Source organism: Chiloscyllium plagiosum, unplaced genomic scaffold (assembly GCF_037043375.1).
Source record: "Chiloscyllium plagiosum isolate Xiang-an unplaced genomic scaffold, Cpla_swu_hap1 HiC_scaffold_23, whole genome shotgun sequence".
NCBI classification, from domain to species: domain Eukaryota; kingdom Metazoa; phylum Chordata; class Chondrichthyes; order Orectolobiformes; family Hemiscylliidae; genus Chiloscyllium; species Chiloscyllium plagiosum.
In genome coordinates this window covers 61,019,530-61,040,813 of record NW_028270161.1, presented here as the reverse complement: position 1 = coordinate 61,040,813, position 21,284 = coordinate 61,019,530, and the positions used below count along the sequence as shown (strand labels likewise).

Below are 21,284 nucleotides of genomic sequence, written 5' to 3'. Positions count from 1 at the left end.
ATTTAGCTTTTATGGAAGGCCTATCTTTTTCCATAACTATTTTAAAACTAATAGAATTATGATCACTAGTGCCAAAGTGTAACCCTACTAACTCTTCAATCACTTGCCCTTATCGTTGACTAATGCCTCATGCTGGCCAACAACTATGTGATTGGCTTCCAGGTAGCTGATCAGCTTAGGGGTGCGAATGCTTGGCAGAAGCAATTTCACCTCCAGAAGGAAAGGAGCTGTGTTTCTGCTTTGCAGCAGAAAATGTCTCAAGCCCATGGATAGCTAGTTTTTTTCCCCACATCAATAGCTAAGCTGTGGGGGAGTGTTGCTGAACAAAGAAACCTTGGAGTGTAGGTTTATAGCTCCTTGAAAGTGGAGTCGCAGGTAGATAGGATAGTGAAGAAGGCGTTTGGTATGCTTTCCTTTATTGGTCAGAGTATTGAGTACAGGAGTTGGGAGGTCATGCTGTGGCTGTACAGGACATTGGTTAGCCCACTGTTGGAATATTGCGTGCAATTCTGGTCTCCTTCCTATCGGAAAGATGTTGTGAAACTTGAATGGGTTCAGAAAAGATTTACAAGCATGTTGCCAGAGTTGGAGAATCTGAGCTACAGGGAGAGGTTGAACAGGCTGGGGCTGTTTTCCCTGGAGCATCGGAGGCTGAGGGGTGACCTTATAGAGGTTTACAAAATTATGAGGGGCATAGATAAATAGACAAAGTCTTTTCCCCGGGGTCCAGAACTAGTTTAGGATGAGAGGGGAAAGATATAAAAGAAACCTACAGAGGAACTCTTTACTCAGAGGGTGGTATGTGTATGGAATGAGCTGCCAGAGGAAGTGGTAGAAGCTGGTACAATTGCAACATTTAAGAGGCATTTGGATGGGTATATGAATAGGAAGGATTTAGAGGGATATGGGCCGAATGCTGGCAGGTGGGACTAGATTGGGTTGGGATATCTGGTCAGCATCGATGGGTTGGACTGAATGGACTGTTTCCATGCTGTATATCTCTATGACTCTGAGTCAGAGACCTTTACAACAGTCTTCCTGTGCCTTATTTAAACACACGTGTGTATCTGGAGTAGGAAGATTGAGAAATAATGCTCTGATCAGCAACAAAATAATTTTAGCAAACCCTGTGAACAGGGATGATTGAACTGCCTCCCTGAATTTTCCCTCTGTAACACAACAGCTTTTTGTGTATGTGTTTGTTTAGAGTGGGAGCTTTACAATGGGGTTTGAGTTTATACTAGTTATATGTTGATGGTTCACATTTGTTATCTGTAGTAAAAATGTATTCATTTGTAACAAATAGCAATTCTTGTTCAGCACAGACACCTAGTTCATGCTTTCTGTAAGCCTGAGCCTAAAAGACAGGTAAATTGGAAAGTATTGTGGACATTTTAGAATCCTTTAATTTTGTGATGACTCCAGCAATAAGAACGCTTGATTTACAGCAAGCTATCCCAGTGAGGCGTAACGCAACAAACATTTTTGTTTCTTGTGGTTATTCTAAGGGTCATTAATTCTAATGTTGGTCATTCAATTCCATACCCAAGTTTACTCGAAATTTAAGTGTGCACTTAAAGCATCCCATTTTCAACCCATAGAATGAGTTTGAATTGGATTCCTCCAGCCCCAAAGTCATAAGGATTATGATTGAATCGCCTCAGATTTATAACACTTTGTTTTATTTGTTCATGAAATGGGAGTATCACTGGCTGAGCTGGCATTTCTTGCCAATCCACAATTGTCGTGCAGAAGATGGTGGTGAGCTAAGTCCTTGAACCACTGTAGTCTTTGGGGTATAGAGAAAACCACAGTGCCGTTGGGAAGGGAGTACCAGAGTTTCCAGAAGTGGAACAGTTCAATGAGAGGAAGTCAGGGAGTTCACGATTCTGCCGGCAGTCCCTCTCCAACTCTGCTATAAACCCTTCTGATTTCCAGTCTTCCCCAACCTGTTGTTATTCCCTGTCAATAAAGAGTGGAGCTGGAAAAAGCACAGCAGATCAAGCAGCATCTGAGGAGCAGGGGAGTCGACATAACAGGTCAGAACCTTTCATCAAGATACATCACAGAGTCCTCTTGAAAGATTCCAACCTGAAACGTTGACTCCCCTGCTCTGCAGATGCTGCTTGACCCGCTGTGCTTTTTCCAATTCCATGCTTTATTGACTCTGACTTTCCAACTCCTGCAGTCCTCACTATCTCCATTTTATTATTCCCTGCCTTTCCATTACTGACTTTGCTATCAACCCTTTCCCTCACACACCCAGTCTGCTATTAGTCACACTGACCTATGTGGCAATGTTGAAAATGATAGTTTCTTTAAGAACATACCAGGACATGATCTGGCAATAAAAGAATATAGCTGATAGTCATTGGAGCATATACTTAAGGGCTCCAGTAAGGGAAGTTGATCAGGAAGGTGAGAAAGCAGATTTGCATTTGTATTGAACTGTGAAAAGCAAATTAACAGACTCCTACTTTGATAAGTGGATGACTCTGCTAATTTAAACCCGACACACAGAGATACGGAGAGAGTGTGGGTAAGTGGCGATGAAATGCCTATCAGCCATGATCAAATGGCAGAGAGGACTTGATGGGCTGAGTGGCCCTACTTCCACTCCTATGTCTTATGGTTTAAGCTTACCTCGCGCCGTAATCTGTTAAATTTCAAGAGGCAAAGAATTATCCCAGATCTCACAATTTAATGTAAAAATTAACAATTTTATTCTTTAAATTCAAAAGAGATTATTAAAACAACAACTATTTACAATCCCTTTCTCTTAAATGTATCTTTTGCCTCCCACTCTACAATACTTGTCTGATTTTTTTAAAAAAAGACCCTGTTTAAGATTTACACACACAAAAAAATGACATTTCAAAACCAGCCAGCTTTGTCGATTCTCCTTTATAGATTTTCCTGGGTCATCCTTTCTTTGGTCTTCTGCTGCGCAATTTTTCTTATGGACAGGTACCTTTCAGAGAGCTATTCGGCTGGCAGTCCGTACTTGTGGGTGCTCTTTGCTGTTCTCTCCCCTAACTGTTCAAAATATTTGATTTTATACCCCAACACATTGGATCATTTCATTAATTTAATGTCATCCCAAACAGTAAAATTCAAATTTGATTGGAGTTTGGTCTCTGGGACACATTTAAACTGATTGGCCGAATTTGAATTTGTTTTTGTACCATGGCAACACAGCATTAGCTATTTGTGGTAACCAAATGATGGATTTTTAAATTGTTCAGCTCACTGTGTGCTTTCAGTCAGTCCTTGCCAGCTTCCTCTCTCTCTTAAAGGTACAGTACACACCTTCACCTTCATTACACGAGCAACATAACAATGCATTTTTTCTTTTTCCTAACAAAGTTTTTTCAGAAAAAAATGTGGGTGTTTCATCACATGAGCATCACATCTTTTTTCAAGAATGAGATTTTAGCACTAAGAAAATGCAGCAAAAAATTTAAAAATTTTGTGAATCAATCAAAACATTATATGAACATTAAAATGGAAATAATTCTGTTTCTGTATCTAAAATTTATTTTCACGGGATGTTCTATAACTTCCATCTAGACTGAGGTGTTTCATTAACACCATCCCAGCGCTGTCATTCCTTGCTGTAACTCCGTTTTAGGCTGGGGTATTCACAGTATAATTCTTCATCTTTCAGAGAGAATTTTCAAGATGGCAGCTTAAATGGTACCTTTTGTTGTTCCAACAGGACCTCCACTCTTGGTACCAATGTTTTGTTGTTCAGACTGGAGGCCTGTAACCAATGGTGTGCAGCAAGTGTTGGTGCTGGGTTGTTGTTCATCACTTATATAAACAATTTGGATGAGAATATAGGAGTAATGGTTAGTAAGTTTGTGGATGACACCAAAATTGGTGGTATAGTGATTTGTGAAGATTGTCTAAGAGTATATCAGGATCTTGATCAAATGGGCCAATTGGTCAAGGAATAGGAGATGGAGTTTAATTTAGATAAATGTAAAGTGTTGCATTTTGGTAAGACAAACTAGGACTTACACAGTTAATGGTGGGGCCTTGGGTAGTGTTGTTGAACAGAAAGACTTTGGTGTGCAGGTACATAGAAAGTGGCATCACAGGTAAGACAGGGTGATGATGAAAACATTGGTAAGACTTGCCTTCATTGTTCAGACCTTTGAGTATAAGAGTTGAAACACCATGTTGTGGTTGAACAAGACATTGGTAAGGCCACATTTAGAGTATTGCATAGAATTCTATTTGCTCTGCTGTAGGAAGGATGTTAATAATCCCAAGGCCCGATGTTGAGGAAGATCTCCCTATTGACCTGGCCACTATTGATCCTTTACTCAACAACAGCACCATCACTGACTCACCTCTACCTCATCAAGGACAATTAGGGATGTGAAATAAATGTCTTACCAATGACACCATACCCTGTGAAGGAAGAAAATCTGAAACAGATGATATGGTCATTATCACTGTTTGTGGGAGCTTGCTGTGCACATATTGGCAGTCATGTTTCCTACATCACAATAGTGATACAGTTCAAAACCACTTCTTTTGCTATAAATATTTTGAGATGTTCTGAAGAAAAGTGCTATAGAAATGGACAACAAAAATGAAAGAACCGTGGATGCTGGAAATCTGAAACAAAAATGGCAATTTTCAGCAAACAACAACAGTGCTGGAAAAGCTCAGCAGGTCTAGCAGCATCTGTGGAGAGAAATCAGAATTAATGTTTTGGGTCCAGTGACCCTTCTTCACTGGACAAGGGTCTGAAGAAGGATCACTGGACCTGAAACATTAATTCTGATTTCCCTCCACAGATGGTGCCAGACCTCCTTGATGAGGTAGAGGTGAGTCAGTGATGGTGCTGTTGAGTAAAGGATCAATAGTGGCCAGGGCAATAGGGAGATCTTCCTCAACATAGGGCCTTGGGATTATTAACATCCTTCCTACAGCAGAGCAAATAGAATTCTATGCAATACTCTAAATGTGGCCTTACCAATGTCTTGTTCAACCACAACATGGTGTTTCAACTCTTATACTCAAAGGTCTGAACAATGAAGGCAAGTCTTACCAATGTTTTCATCATCACCCTGTCTTACCTGTGATGCCACTTTCTACGTACCTGCACACCAAAGTCTCTCTGTTCAACAACACTACCCAAGGCCCCACCATTAACTGTGTAAGTCCTAGTTTGTCTTACCAAAATGCAACACTTTACATTTATCTAAATTAAACTCCATCTCCTATTCCTTGACCAATTGGCCCATTTGCTTTTCCAGCAAATTCTGTTTTTATTGCAGTAGAAATGAATGTTCATTATTTAACTGGAGAAGGAAAAATGACAGGCCAGGCACAGCCATTAGGCCACTCTGTCATTGTATAGTTCTAGAGGGTGAGGACAAGGGGGAGAAGGTAGAAGCACCAAACAAATATTCACCTTGATGGTCCTGCGACCACATTTTCTTCTCACGGCAGTTAAAAATTCCTGCTGCTGCTGCATTTACAGGATCATTGAGCTAAAAAAGGATGCAATAGAGCATGAGGGATATAAAGTTCAGCTGCATTTTGAGTTACCACAAGTGGCTCAAGGAATGGAGCTGCTGTTAGTTAACAGCATTTCAGGGCAGACCATTTCAGCAGTCAGCTGTGTGCTGTTGGGTGTGTGAAATGTGCATGGGCTATTGTGGAGGTTTATCTTCCTAATTCTTATGTGGGATGTGGGTGTTGCTGACAAGGCTAGCATTTGTTGCTCATTCCTAGTTGTCTTTGGGAGTGATCAGCTCTCTAGGCCACTTCAAAGGGTAGTTCAAAGTCAACCACATTGCTGTAGATCTGGAGTCACATATCGGCAGACCGGGTAAGGATCGTAGATTTCCTTCCCTAAAGGACATTACTGACCTAGATGGATTTTTCTAACAATTGTTAACAGTTTCATTATTACCATTCGGCTCACTTTTAGTTTAAGATTTTTGAATGGATTTTAAACTTCATCATCTACCATTGCGAATTTGAGTTGTCACACAGTCAGACCTGTGTAATATGCTACTGTTCTACCATTATATTGATTCTTGTGATGTCAATATCATGGACAAGGATAACCTTTACGTATCCCTCCTAGATTCCCTAAGGAGATGGTGGTGACCTATCTCCTTGAATTAATGTACCTACCCAGGTGAGTAATTATTCCTGTACATTTTTGATGAGTTTGCTATGGATGAATTTCTCAGTCTTTGTCCTTTGCTCTTGCTGCCACAATTCAGCAAATCATAAAACATATCAGGAAACCAAAAATATTTTTTTCTGCAATGAACAAGTTACATTTATATATGGCTTTACATGGCCAAACCTCACAGGTGCAATTGTTCTGTTGCTCGTGGAATATCGTAATGAATATCCCATGTCTTGATGAATCGCTTGCTATGTGCTTGCAGTGTTCTCTAAAGGACATTAGTCAAGCAGATGGGTTTTTCTGATAGTCAACAATGGTTTTATGACCATAATTAGACCCTTAATGCCAGGTTCCTTTTTAAAATTCAAACTTCACCGTGGAACATTAGCTGAGTTTCTGGATTAACAGTCTAGCGATTATACTACTAGGCCATTGCCTCCTTGAGATGCAGTTGAGCAAAATGAGGGGTAATCTTACTGAAATAAGATCTTGTGGAGACTAATCATGCTGATTGCCAGCAGAATGCTTCCTCTTGTGGAGACAGATTAAAACTATAGAACAATTTCAAAAAAAGGTCTCTATTTTAAGAACAATGAGGAGAAATTGTTTTCGAAAAGGGTCATTCAATGTGAAATTGTCTTTCCCAGCGGTTGGAGTAGGTTAGGTCTTTCTTGTTCAAGGCTGAGTTAGATTTTTGGTGAATGAGTGAGTGAGTGATGGGTAAGGGAGGCTGGCATACAGGCAAGTATTACATCATGATCCCAATATTTTGAATTGAGTTAACTTGGTCCTCTTGGCTTTTTATTACATTGCCCTACCAGAGGCAGTCTAAACTATCATTGCTCTTTTTAAACAGGGCAGAAAAATGGAGACCATAACCAGATCCGCCGTGATATTATTGAATAGCGGAATAGGCTCTGTTCTATGTTATTGATTGGCACCACATCCACTCCACTACCAATGGTCAATAGGAGCAGTGCGTACTATCTACAAGATGCATTTCAGAAATTCACCAAAGATCCATAGACAGCATCTTCCAAACCTATGGCCACTTCCATCTAGAAGGAAAAGGGCAGCAAATACATGGGAACACCATCACTTGCAAAGTCCCCCCCCAAACCACTCACCATCCTGACTTGGAAATATATCACCATTCCTTCAATGTCACAGGGTCAAGATCCTGGAATTCCCTCTGTAATGGCATTGTAGGCCAACTCACAGCAGGTGGACTGCAGTGGTTCAAGAACATAGCTCACCACCACCTTTTCAAGGGCAACTAGAGATGGGTAGTACTTGCTGGCCAGACAGCGATGCCCATATCCCATGAACATTAAAAATAAACTGGTATAGACATACTTTGCTGTAGTGTAGAGTGCAGGCTCCCATTTTCTAAAACAAAATCGCAAAATATTGTCAGAGTGGAAGCTTTAAGCATTAAAAACATGACAGGGGTGTAATGTTGAATCAGAAGGCTAATGGGTGTTCAATTGTAAGTCTTCAACATGGATCTGATGGGATTGAGATCTGTTTAATGTAATTCAGTTACTTATCTGTAGCATGATTTTACATAGCTGGTGCACAGTTCTGCAGTTTGTCAAACTTCTGACATGCAGGACACATTGAGAAATCCAGGTACTCTTATTGTCTTAGGCTAAAGGATGGACCCGGGGAAACAAAGCAAAACAAATCACAAACTGTATTCCTGTCCCCAGTCCCAGTATCCATTCAGCTGCCCTGGCACATACTAAAAATCAGCTAATTAATACAGCTAGCACATCCTCTTGTGCCTGCCCTGCCATTCAACAGGATTATGGCTGATCTGCCTGAGACCTCAACTCCTTTTGTACTAGTTCATTCATGTCTGCTACTCTGCAATATTTCAAAAGATTACTTTCTCTTTAAATATTTTCAGTGTTCTGGCCTCCACAACTCTGACATAGAGAATTCCAAATATTTCTTCTCTGCCCTCAGAGAAGAAATTTCTTCACATCACCTCCCATTTATCAGGATTAAATTGAATGTGATCAATCTCTTTATATTCTACTGTAACCCAACACCTTCCTCCTCAATGTGACCTTCCTGGCGAACCTTTTGTGTCATCTGCAAAACTTACCTATCAATCTCCCCTCCCACAATATTCTTATCTATATTGTTTACATCTATCACAAGCAACAAGGGTTCCCCGTGATATGCCAATGGATATCAGCCTCCAGTCACAAAAAACAACTTTATCACTGCTTTCTGTCTCCTGCCACTAGTACAATTTTGGATCCAACTTGCCAAGTTTTCCTAGATCCCATGAGCTTTTACCTTCTTTATCAGTTCACCACATATTCCTGTGAGGATGAAAAATGAGGACGGCAAGATTCGGGAAACCTGGATGATAACAGATATTGAAAGGTTGGTCAAAACAGAAAGGAAGCACACGTAAGGTTTAGAAAACTGAAATCAAACAAGGCCCTTGAGGAATATAAAGGAAGCAGAAAAGAACTTAAATGATAGCCTTCCTAGTTTATAAGGGACCAAAAAATGTCATTGGCAAGTAGGATTAAGGAGAAACCCAAGGCATTTTATAAGTATACTAGCAGTCGGGGGTAGCTAAGAAAAATATCAATTCACTCAAAGACAAATGATGGAATTCATCCAGAAAAGAAGGTATGGTTAATAGTAAGATATGTTGATAATGAAAAGCATGTTGATATTCAGAAGAGATGTTGGGTGTATGGAAAAACATTAAGATTGATAAGTCCCCAGGGCCTGATTGAATGTTTCCCAGGATACTGAAGGAGGCAAGGGAGGAGATTACTGGGGTTTTGATAGAGATATTTGTATCCCCTTTTGACATAGGCAAGGTCCCAGAAGACTGGAGAATAGCCAGTCTTGTTTCTTTGTTCTAGAGAAACTGAGGACTGCAGATGCTGGAGATCAGAGCTGAAAATGTGTTGCTAGAAAAGTGCAGGTCAGGCAGCATCCAAGGAGCAGGAGAATTGACATTTCAGGCATGAGCCCTTCTTCAGGAATGAGGAAAGTGAGGCTAAGATAAAAGGTAGGGAGGAGGGAATTGGGGGAGGGGAGTTGGAAATGCGATAGGTGGAAGGAGGTTAAGGTGAGGGTGATAGCCTGGAGTGGGGGTGGAGAGGTCAGGAAGAAGATTGCAGGTTAGGAAGGTGGTGCTGAGTTCAAGGTTTGGGACTGAGACAAGGTGGGGGGAGGGGAATGAGGAAACTGGAGAAATCTGAGTTCATCCCTTGTGGTTGGAGGGTTCCTAGGCAGAAGAGGAGGTGCTCTTCCTCCAGCCAGGGTGTTGCTATGGTCTGGCGATGGAGGAGTCCAAGGACCTGCATGTCCTTGGTGGAGTGGGAGGGGGAGTTGAAGTGTTGAGCCACCTGACCTCTCCACCCCCACAGTTACAATGTTTAAAAGATATTTGCATAAGTACATGAATAGAAAAGATATATAGAGGAATATTGGCTAGAGTGGTTGGGCCAAAGGAACTGTTTCTCTGCTGCATGATACTGACTACTATTTCCTAATAGGCCCAACTCATTCACTGGTTATTCTGGACACTTGTTATAATGCTGTCTTTGCTCTCCTAACTGTTTAATTGAACTCCCCACATTTCCTACAATTCTGTTGATTTGCTCCTTTCCTAACTGTTATATGCCTCTCTTCCTTTTAATCCAGTCTGGAACATTCAGAGATATCCAGGTTCTTTAGGGTAAAATGTGGGAACAACAAGCCCAAAGGAAATATATGTTAGACATGCATTCCCCCAGTATTTTTATGAATCCCCATTTCTAATGATATACCCTCAAAAAACTGCTTCCAGTCTATTTTGGTCAGATTCTGCTTTAGTCCCAAAAAAGGACTTTGGAATTAGTTTGCATGTGCAAAGAGAAAAACCGTTGTGGTAGCTATCAATAAAATGCTCTCTCCACTGTCACCTCAGAACTGAGGATTTTGTTGTCCAGAATTAGGTTTAGTACAGCACCATCCCTTGTAGGGCCATCTAGATGTTGATATATCAAGCTTTCCTGTATACATTTCACAAAATCTTCCCCCATAAAGTTTTTATACTGATTATCTCAATTTATAGTGGGGGGAGGGAGGGGTGAAATGTCCAAATAGCATCAGATGTACAGCATGGAACCAAACCCTTTAGGTCCAACTCACACATGAAGACTAGATATCGTAAATAAATCTAGTCTCTTCTACCAGCACCTGCCCCATACCCCTCTCTAAACCCTACCTATTTTATATCGGTTTTACAAAATGTTGTAATTATGTCAGCCTCCACCACTTCCTCTGGCAGCTCATTCCATACATGCACCACCTTCTGCATTAAAATGTTATTCTGTGCCCCATTCCAAACCAATTTAAACTGATATCAACAAAAGGTCATCTCATTCTGGTACAGGTTCCACTTTCTTCAGGAGCAGTCTCCGTGATCCGTGTATCTAAAATCCTCCCTGCAGCACTAACTCTTCAACCACATCTTTATCTGTCCTATTTCATTTTTGTACTCACTTGCACATGGCACTGGGAGTAATCCTGAGATAACAACCTTCAGATTCCTACTTCTATTACATAGTTCTCCTGAGTTCTTGCTGCAAGACCTCATCTTGTTCTATTGTTGCTGTGAAAACACATTGTCAAGCTTTTATCCACCCACCCAACTAAACCCACATGACATGCATTTCCACCTATTTTTATATTGTGAACAAAATTTTGATACATTAATATAGTAAATGTTTACTTTGCACAACTTAGTTAACAGTATTCCAATCCAAAAAGCGTCATTTAATCTAGACAAGTTAACCAATCCTGAATCAAGACTAGAACTAATATCAGAAATATCATTAAGAAAGTGAACACATTCAAAAGAGTAAAATGAGAAAAATTGACTGTTGCAAATATTCTTTAATGCTTATTGACCCAAAACAACCAAAAAACCCAAGAGTGGAATCTATAATAATAACATGTACAAAATCAGTGTCTCTTGGTTCCATTTTAGCAGAAGACAGGTTATTCAACATTTAACACTTTGAAATGGCAAACATAACAGGGAATTGCAATGTTACAGCCATTTTATTGTCAAGATCAGTCATTTCTTGATGCAGACACTTCTATATATTAAAAAAAAGAGGATTTTGCACAACCAGCAATGGAGTCATGGGGTCACTAAGCAGCTAGAATAGCTTGCGAACATCTCATTTTATTACATTTAAACAAGATCAATTTTGGTGAAATGTCCACACAGCAAAGTTCTGATGGTACACAACAGCCTAGTCACGGACATCAGAACGGATGGGTTACCATGTGCAACCTTTAAAGTTGATAAATATGAGCTGTCAGCACATTGCAGAACCCAACACCAGGGTTAAAAGAACCACCAGCAAGGCAGAACAGACATCCCACAAAAGACGCACCCAAGGAGTGTGTTGACTTTAAATAGCTGTTCCAACCAAATCTAAAACTACTGGCATTGAAATTTACAAACCCAGGCACCATCACTAATATCTACAGGCTTGAAACATTTTGTACTGAGTTAAAAAAGGTGTGGTGCAAAAAGTGCAGGTGGGTTTAGCTGTTCACCAATACTGAGTTTCTAGAATGAAATGATTTGTTTTAATCACAATCACGTTTAAATAAACCAATTATAAACGACCACATCTAAAACTTGGGTCACTGTTCTTTATTCAGAATTGGTGTTGATGAATACTCTGCACTCACTGCCAAGCTTCATCAACATGACATTACAGACATGATATTCTCAGTATTAAATAGGTCTTTTACATGCCTTATGAGACATATCTGACTTAGCCAGGGCAACAAATGAAGTCCACCCATTTTTACATCAACCCAAGCTTCTTTTTCAGCGATGCTGGCATCTCAGGGGGAGGTGGACGAGGAAGCCTGAAGTAGACCTTAACAGAGTCATAGATAAACCACTGTAGGGCAGTCAGAGTGCCAATCATGATAATACGGGCAAAAAGCCCTTTCCACACTCCTGAAAAACAAATGTTCAATGGGGTCAATAGATTACACATGTTGAATTTGGAAATGCTGCACTTTGATATGTAGAACAATGGCTTACCTAGAGGTCCAAGCCTTTTCAAAACCTGTAATGCACTGCTACCCTTTTCCTTGTTCAGTACCGACACCACAGAGTCAGCAGGGTGAGATACAATAGCACAAAAAACACCAGCTGAAAGAAACAGATAGTGGTCAATTCTATAGCATAGAGGAATGGCCTTCTCACATACTTTCTCTGCAAAAAGCTGCCAAGGATCAAGTTCAATTGAAAATTTCAAAATTTTTTTTTTTTTTTTTTTAAAAAGAAAGGAATACAGAATCAAAACATGTGAACAGCAGACATTTCAATGCAAAGACTGAAAACTGTTATTCCAGCATCTACAACATGTGGTGCTGGTTAACTGTTCTTATTGTTATAAAGACAAAATGTGGAGGAGGCTCAATGTCTGAAGGCATCTACAAACAACATTGCATTAACAAATGCACCAAAAGCATGTACACAGAGGATAGCTAAAATGTTTATGCCAGACAATCAAATAATTCTCTTACCAATATAACCAGCAATAAACGTCACCACCAGTTGCTCAGCTTTGGTACAACTGTCACGAGGTTTAGGCACCACGTATTTATATAATGCTTCAACCGTGCGCTCAAAGCAAGCAAACTTCATCATCGTGTAGGGAATCTGCCTCATCCACAGAGGGGTAACACCTTTGTAAAATCTAATGAAAGAGTAATAAAGTTTGTTAAAACTCAAGCTCTCATGCCAACTAATTGTAATAATTCCACATTCTACTCAAATCATTCTTTTGGCACATCTCAATTAATCTTGGTTTAATCTACATAAACAGAACTTGAATTAGAAAACCTATAATTGTCAAATTAACATACCTCAAAAAACAGCAGATTCGCCAAATAATGAATCTGGCAAGTGCACATATAAAGAAAGCTTTACAATAAATTTGATAAGACACTGCAATTTAAATCCCAACCCCTACTTCTACATCCAAAATCTAGAGCCGAGAAGCATTCCAGCAAATCTCTTCTGTACCCTCCCCACAAAATCACACCCTTCCTATACGTGGCAGTCAAAACAGCACAAAATACACTGTAGCGAAACTATATACAGTTCATTCACAATGCCCTGTCTAAATGCTTGCCTTCATTAATCAAGGTATTGAAGTCATGCTTTTTTTTTAAAAAAAAAAGCCTTTTGTCTTGCTGCTTTCAAAGACCCATGGACTTCAAGGTTCTTTTGATCTTCTGCATTTGAAGATCCTAAAGTTTAATGTGTACCCGCTTGCTATTTGTCCTCTAAAAATGGATCACCTCTCAACTTTTCAGGATTAAATTCCATTTACCACCATAGTGCCATCTGACCAGCCCATCTCTATCAGAGTCTAACGATCCTCTCCGACATTTCCAACTTCACCAAATCTCATATCACGTTAGAATTTACTAATCATACCACTTCCATTCATTTTAGATCATTAATATACACAACAGTAAAGGACCCAGTACTGAACCCTGTGAAGCCACTGGACTCAGGCCTCCAATCGCAAAAACCACAATTCAATCGTCATCCCATGCTTTTAAAATTTTAAAATCAATTGCCAAAACGTTAGATCCCATAAACTGTTGTTAATAACAAGACTTCACATGTGACCATGTCAAAGATCTTGTTAAGTCCATCCAGACTAGATCAAATACACTAACCTCAGTTATCTTGAAATATTCAATCAAATTTGTTTGACATGACAAAGCCATATAACTATCTTTGATTAATCTTTGCCTCGCCAGGTAGAGCTTAATTCTGTCCACAGAACATTTTCCAATAGTTTTCCTTTCCCAGATGTTAGACTCACTAGTCAGATTTCCTAATTTACTCATCCCATTAGCTGTCCTCTGCACCTCTCCCATGGCCATAGAGAATTTGACAATGTTATAACCTTTCCATGCTTCCCATAGCAGCCTGGGATATGTAAATTGATTTATCAACTTTCAAGCATTTTAAAACCACTAACACCTCCTCTCTCAATGCTATTTCTTTCACGTATATCATAGCACCTCTCAGATTTCTATATTGACAAAATCTTTCTCTATGCTAGATAAGATTCAAAATATCCATTTAAAAGCTCAGCTATGTTACAAAGCCTCACACTGCTCATCAGTTTGAGATACCAGTGTTGGACTGGGGTGTACAAAGTTAAAAATCACAACAACAGGTTATAGTCCAACAGGTTTAATTGGAAGCCCTAGCTTTAGGAACGCTGCTCCTTCATCAGGAGAAAGGGAGGTCTGCAGATGCTGGAGATCAGAGCTGAAAATGTGTTGCTGGAAAAGCGCAGGTCAGGCAGCATCCAGGGAACAGGAGAATCGACGTTTCGGGCATAAGCCCTTCTTCAGGCAACCACCTAATGAAGGAGCAGCGCTCCAAAAGTATTGCTTCCAATTAAACCTGTTGGACTATAACCTAGTGTTGTGAGATTTTTAAACACAGCTCATCAGATAAGAGATTTAGACTGTGGAGATAGAACTAAGGGGTCACTGCTCATGAACAAAGGGATTGCCCATTTGAGACAAATGATGGAAACAATTTTCCTTAAGAAGGTCATGTGTTAGAAGCAGAGTCCTTCAGTATTGAAGGCAAAGGTAAGGCTGAATTCTGCAGGCTCATTGACCGGAAACATGATGCCTCTAGTGAGGAGAAATCTATTAATTGACTTGGAACACCAACGTGCCTGCATACACTGGACTTGTTTCAATTTTGTGACATCTAAGTAATGATAAAAAAGTTAGACTCCTATTGGTAGACATTGCTCTCAAGACATATGGCTTGAAAACAAAATTTGTTTTCATGTCCGCAAACCAGCCAAGTTCCAATGGCAGAAAACAGCTTGCTGAATACAGACTGTTCACATTGGAACAATGTGGCTAATACGCAGGTATATTATTCTCACACATCAATGACTCAAGCACCTTTGACTATGCAACCATACAAGTTGTGGACTATCTGATAACTAAGCTGAAAAACCTCACTGCAATGCAATGAGTTCTGCCAACAGAGCAAAACAGATATGCCCCAAAGATGGATCTAAGGAAATGTGTTTGACTTTTAATTTAATAAATGTAACCCATACTCACGCCCAGAGACCTTCTTCAGCATGCATTTTAGGAAGAGCTTCTCTAAGAGTGTTGGCATAGCCAGGCTGAGTCTGAATACGGACCTTACAAGCCTCCATTGGAGCAAGTGCAATATCAGCAAAGAACTCAGCACTGGCAGATGCAGCAAGGTATAAAGACGTACGCCAGAGATAAGCGTTTTCCTAGAGTGAGACAGAAAGATTGTGTATTCAATAGGACAGATACAATCATTAGTTCTCAGTACTCAAAAGGAAATTCTTTTCATTCTCAAATGGTGCCCAGTATTGAGTACTGTAACTGACCTGCCTTCAGTCACTATACCACTCCTGATTATAAATCTAAAGTCTGTTGACTTGAAATATGATAACATCTTCACATTGTAACAATTCTATACAGAGCACCAAGACACTCAACACACCTTGACCCTACAGATGAAGGCAAAATTAGACAAGTTGGAACAAGGGGCATGGATTGGGTAAACGGACAAAGTCTTTTCCTGGTGGTGGGGGAGTCCAGAACTAGAGGGCATAGGTTTAAGCCAAGAGGGAAGAGATATAAAAGGGACCTAAGAGGCAACATTTTCACGCAGTGTGGTGCGTGTGGGGAATGAGCTGCCAGAGCAAATAGTGAAGGCTGGTACAACTGCAACATTTAAAAGGCATGTGGATGGGTAGTGAATAGGAAGGGTTTAGAGGAATATTTGCCAGCACTTGGCCCATGGAACTAGATTAGGTTGGGATATCTGGTCAGTATGGTTGAGTTGGATCAAAAAGGTCCCTTTTCATGCTGTACATCTATGACTATGACTAACTCCAACTCTTACTGCAGCTCCAGACTGGTCCTACATGAAAACCTGGATCAATGCTAGTGGAGTTAAATTTGATGCACAGTCACATATTTAGCACAGAGATTGTAAATTCAAAAACACAACCTTGAACAGCACTTGGTTAAAGAATGAGGGCGGTGGGCTAGAACTGTGGTGTTTTACAAACTTAACTGCTCCTACTTCAATCAGAAGGAAGGGTCTTTGATCACAAACAGGAATCCAACTAAGCCCCTTAATGTAATTAGTAAAATCTACAGCAGATTACAGAAAGCAGAGCATGGAAGTTTAAATCTAACTTCATACAGGAAGAACTCAAACAGCAACAAATTAATGTGAACTGCTAGAATTCCAAGTCTCCTTCGTGACAGTTCAACTCAACTCTACTACCTGGATTCTCACTCCTGAGGCAACATCTTCAGCCTCAAATTCCCCACCTATCCCAACAAGACTTCATCTCTGCCCACACAAAACTCCAATGGGATTGTTCCTCTGCTATTTAGCATTGGAGAAAGTGAGGACTGCAGATGCTGGAGATCAGAGTCGAGAGTGGGGTGCTGGAAAAGTACAGCAGGCCAGGCAGCATCCGAGAAGGAGAATCAACGTTTTGTGTAAGAGTCCAAAAAGGATTCCCGATCAAGGGCTCTTGCCCTAAAACGTCAAATCTCCTGCTCCTCAGATGCTGCCTGATCTGACCTGCTGTGCTTTTCCAGCAGCCCACTATCGACTGATATTTAGCATTACTTATTTACCGCGATTACCAACAACACAATGAGAGAGAACACAAACCTCTCTATCTTTAAAGAAATCCAAAAAAAATCCCCAACAAAATATTTTTATATGAATGTGGCTGATCTTGTGTGCATAACACTCATCTTCACCCACTGAGCACAAAGTGCCGCACTCTCAGCAACAAAGAACTCTAGGAAAATACTTACTTCACCTAGTAGTTCACCATATATGTTCTTGAAAACTTCATAGAAACCAAATTTGCATAGCCCTTGCATCGAATAACCAATGAAGGTTGGGGCCCAACCTTTTCCCAGACCACGAATACCATCTTCTTTCACAGTGACAGAAAACCCTTTGAAGATGCTCTGGTATTTTCCAGGGTCTACCTAATCACAAGAACGCAAAAAAGGTCATATGTAAAAGACAAAATTCCCATTTATTTTTCATCCAGGAATGGAGAATCAACATTAAAATAGCAATAAAAAACTTGCACACTGAAGAGAATCCAGATTTCCTGTATATCACAAACCCAATCCAGCAAAGCAACATAAATTGGCTTGCACACTGTTTAGCAGTCAAATGACAACTGAATTAATTACATTCCCCCTTATTTTTCAGTACTGTAGCTGATCCAAGTTGTACAAGACAAACAGAACTGGGTAGACAGGCACGTGAACTTGGCACAACTGCATTTTTCAACGCTTTCATAGTTAACAATATCATTTCACACAAGATAGCACAAGTCACACTTCATCCTATTAAACTCGCCAGTTTCATATACAAGTCAAGAGTGATCATGCATTGTACCCATCAAACCAAGGCAGGCCAGTCTTCCATGCTGTCAGTACCAGCTTGACCCAGTGATGATATTCACTCAGCACAAGCTCTATGTTCAAACCCTGCCGTAAATGTTAACCCAGAATGAAGGCTGCCTGCTATCTTAGTTAGTTGGGATAAATACGTTAAGAGTTTTTGGGGATGGAGAGAAAAGATGATGTAATCTTAACATGCAGGCAGCAGTCTCCCTCAAGCTAAACAATTGCCTCTAAGTCAAGGCCATTCATCTCATTTGACCTATACAGGATCTCACCTGCACACTTGGGCATGAAAGGAACAGTGTAACAGCCTATGAAGGTGAACTCTTGAGAAACTAGTTACTTATGTAACCAGACTTTCATATACAGCCTCCTACGATATTGAAGATTCCATTACTAGCTTCATTTTCATTAAAAATGCTACATTTTGGAGTACTCAAAAGTTCCACAAAGCACCGCTATACTGACAAGGAGGCAGGCAGAGAAGGGGGTTTCGTAGGTGGACAAGAAGCATTTACAGTCAAGTAATATGTGCTATGAAAGTGACTAACTCGCAAAACCCATAAACATCTCAACTAGACTTCATCTACTCCATCCATTACTTTTCTTGTGTTCTTCACCTACCCCGCCCCCCCCCCCCCATCTTCCTTATCTCCTGCCTCTGAGCCTCAAGTGAAGCCATCATGTAATCTCAGACTCAGTTACGGGATCCCATACTCAGTGCAGATTCCCAGCCTTGAGGCAAAGCCCGGTGCAATCTGGGGGCTAGGTGCTGGAGCAGACTGTTACTGAATTTGTTTATATATTTTTCTAATTTATTCTCATGATTTTATACTTACATACTAAGATGGCACAAAGTGCTGAAATACTGGATGTTTCTTTATTTTTCTAACTTTTTCACAAGAATTTGTACTTAAGAATCCGTGCTAGGCACAATCATCTGTGCCAAACACCCCACACACATTCTCCCTGTCTCCCACAGTCCAATGAAGCACAGGTGAGGTGGCTTGGCCATGGTAAACACAGGGTTACAGGGACAGGGTAAGAGTGTGGGGATGCTCTTTGGAGTGTTGGTGTAGTCTAATGGCCGTATGGCCTGCTTCCACACCATAAGGATTCAATGATTCCAAGATAGCAATTTGTAAACTTTTCATAGCACTCATGAGTACACATGATACATTTTTGATTTAGAATTAATTTTATGACAATCAAGCCATACTGTAAAGTGATGTAATCTTAGCAACAATAATTCCTGCAATGAACACTAGTTAGCCAAAAATACTGTCACTACCACAATTGTATTGGGTACCTTTACACCAGGAACAACCCTTCATGCTATTCGCTGGACAGAAAGGCAACACCGGTTTGAGCACTGACTGGGAGCTGGCAGTCAAGCTCAGTACAGCTCGCTGAAAACGTGGATACACACCTGAATGCGACATTTCACCAGATCCAAGGGCACCACAGCCGTGTGTGTTAGCCCACAGCTCAACACACCTCCAAATCCACACAAAGCATAAAACTTGGCGGAGCCATACTCGCAGCTGTACTCCTCTGCAGTCAGTGAGACACAAAGACACACCATGCGGTTAGTACATGCAGCACCAAGAGAGGGCGAAGGGGGTGGTCCCAGGACCACCAGCTACCCCCGCCCCCCGCCAACCACCCTCGCCCTCTCTCCGGGCCGGGCCGGGCCCCGCCCCAGGGAGTTCTGGTGGGGGTGGGAGGACAGGAATTATGCTCCAACCTGAATCCGGCACTTCACCAAGTCCAAGGGCACCACGGCCGTGTGGGTCGTCCCGCAGCTCAGGATACCGCCCAGACCGCACAGGGCGTAGAAGCGAGCCGAGCCATACTCACAACTGTACTGTTCCTGCTCTGTGTGTGAGGGAGGGAGGGGAGGGGGGAAAGGAGAGAGAGGTGAGTGTGGAGCCAGGCCCCGGGGAACGATAGCGGGCATCAACCCGCGGAGGTCAGCCTCACACCCGGCCAAGGGCACACTAGGCCTCAGGTCCCCGGAGTGAGCGGCCTGTCGATCCAGGGGACCAGGCCCCTCACTGTAACCCCCGTTTCTCCATCCAGCCCGGAGTCTCAGTCTGCTCCTGTACCTCCCCCTGGTGCTCTGTCCCCAGTCGCTGGGCATTACCTGTGATGGCGGGAGCTGCAGCGGCCGCGGCCAGCCTCCGGCGAGGGACGACCCGGTCAGCGGGTGGCGCGGCCTTGTTGGCGATGCGTGTAGGAGGGGAGACGGGCTCTGTGAGGAGCTGGAACCGGGGAGCATTGAAGGGGTTTCCCCCAGACAGGGCGAGCAGCGAGCTCGGGTACATGGCCGTTAACACCGAGCTCTCTGTAAGATGGCGGCGGCAGCTCGAGCCCCACGACCTCCGGCTAATTAATGCGTCCTTTACTACGTCACCGTGACGCAATGTCCAATCATTGGCTCATGTGCGGCGCATGTGACCTAGAGGCGGAATTAATCCCTGGCGCAGCCGCAGTCAGCCTGCCGTTTCTGGGTAAAGCACACACTTCCTCTCCAGCACATCACCTCATTCCCACACTGCATTTAGAGTCAGAGATATAAAGTACAGATACAGACCCTTGGGTCCAACTATCTATCTTAATCTGATTTAGTCCTATTGTCCTCTAAACCCTTCCTATACATGTGCCCAACCAGATGCCTGTTAAATGTTGTAATTGTACCAGCCTGCACCACATCCTCTGGCAGCTTGTTCCACACGTGCACCACCCTATGTGTGAAAAAGTTGCTTTTTACGTCCCCTTTAAATCTTTTCCCTCTCATCTTAAACCTATGCCCACTAGTCTTGGACTCCCTACTCTGGGAAAAGAATTTGGCTATTCATCATCATGAATTTATAAACCTCTCAAAGCTCACCCCTCTGCCTCCAACACTTCAGGGGAAAAAAAGCATGCCAACCTATTCAGTCTCTCCCTGAAGCTCAAACGCCCGTCCCCAACCACTGCAACATCTTTGGAAATGTTTTTTGAACCTTTCAAGTTTAACAACATCTTTCTTAGAGCAGGGACTGCCTGCCCCCAGTTACCCTCGAGGTTGATGGTGAGCTAGCTGCCTTCTTAAACTGCTGCAGTCTATGTTCTGTAGGTAGACCCACAATGTCATAGTTCCAGGATGAACCCAATTGCAGGAATGGTAGTTGACTTTGAAACCAGGATGGAGAGTAACTTGGAGGGGAATTTGCAGGTGGGATGATGTTACCATGTATCTCCTACTACTGAGCTTCTAGCTCATCACCCAACTTTTGCACATGCAGGGGATTTAGTTAATCTCTTCTAACTCAAGAATGGTGAACAAATTTCAAGATGAGGAGGTTTGGCACAACAGTAAACAAATTCAGCAGTAAAAGAATTGCAAAGCAGTCTGTCAAATAACAATAAGCATAAAGTGTAAACTAATACAATCTCCTTTGCCTTTTTTGGTAGGAAAGACCAAGGCCAAGCTAAGGACTTGAGTTTAATTAAAACCCAATCCTGCTTCTGGCTCTGGCTACATACAATCTGAGCTGACAACAGCAGAATCCGTATAAGAGTGAGG

At 41.7% G+C, this 21,284-nt stretch overlaps 1 protein-coding gene and 1 non-coding gene across 3 annotated transcripts; both read right to left on the bottom strand.

The window, feature by feature from the left end:
• Nucleotides 1-11,843: 11,843 nt before the first annotated feature.
• LOC122561533 (solute carrier family 25 member 3-like) lies at nucleotides 11,844-20,107 on the bottom strand. 2 transcript variants are annotated; one of them, XM_043713271.2, is made up of 7 exons: nucleotides 19,860-20,107; nucleotides 19,143-19,267; nucleotides 17,105-17,284; nucleotides 15,344-15,525; nucleotides 12,749-12,921; nucleotides 12,261-12,371; nucleotides 11,844-12,173 (listed from the first exon to the last, which is right to left on the bottom strand). In XM_043713271.2, the coding sequence occupies exons 1-7, from the start codon at nucleotides 20,038-20,040 to the stop codon at nucleotides 12,016-12,018; spliced, it is 1,110 nt and encodes a 369-aa protein (XP_043569206.2). In that variant the 5' UTR covers nucleotides 20,041-20,107; the 3' UTR covers nucleotides 11,844-12,015. The 2 variants fall into 2 exon arrangements, with proteins under 2 accessions (XP_043569206.2, XP_043569205.2); XM_043713270.2 differs by lacking the exon at nucleotides 19,143-19,267 and adding an exon at nucleotides 19,461-19,591 and having other exon boundaries at nucleotides 19,860-20,096.
• Nucleotides 15,056-15,308, bottom strand: LOC122561897 (small nucleolar RNA SNORA53). Its single transcript, XR_006315143.1, has one exon. It is a non-coding gene; the product is annotated as a small nucleolar RNA SNORA53 (small nucleolar RNA).
• Nucleotides 20,108-21,284: the final 1,177 nt, after the last annotated feature.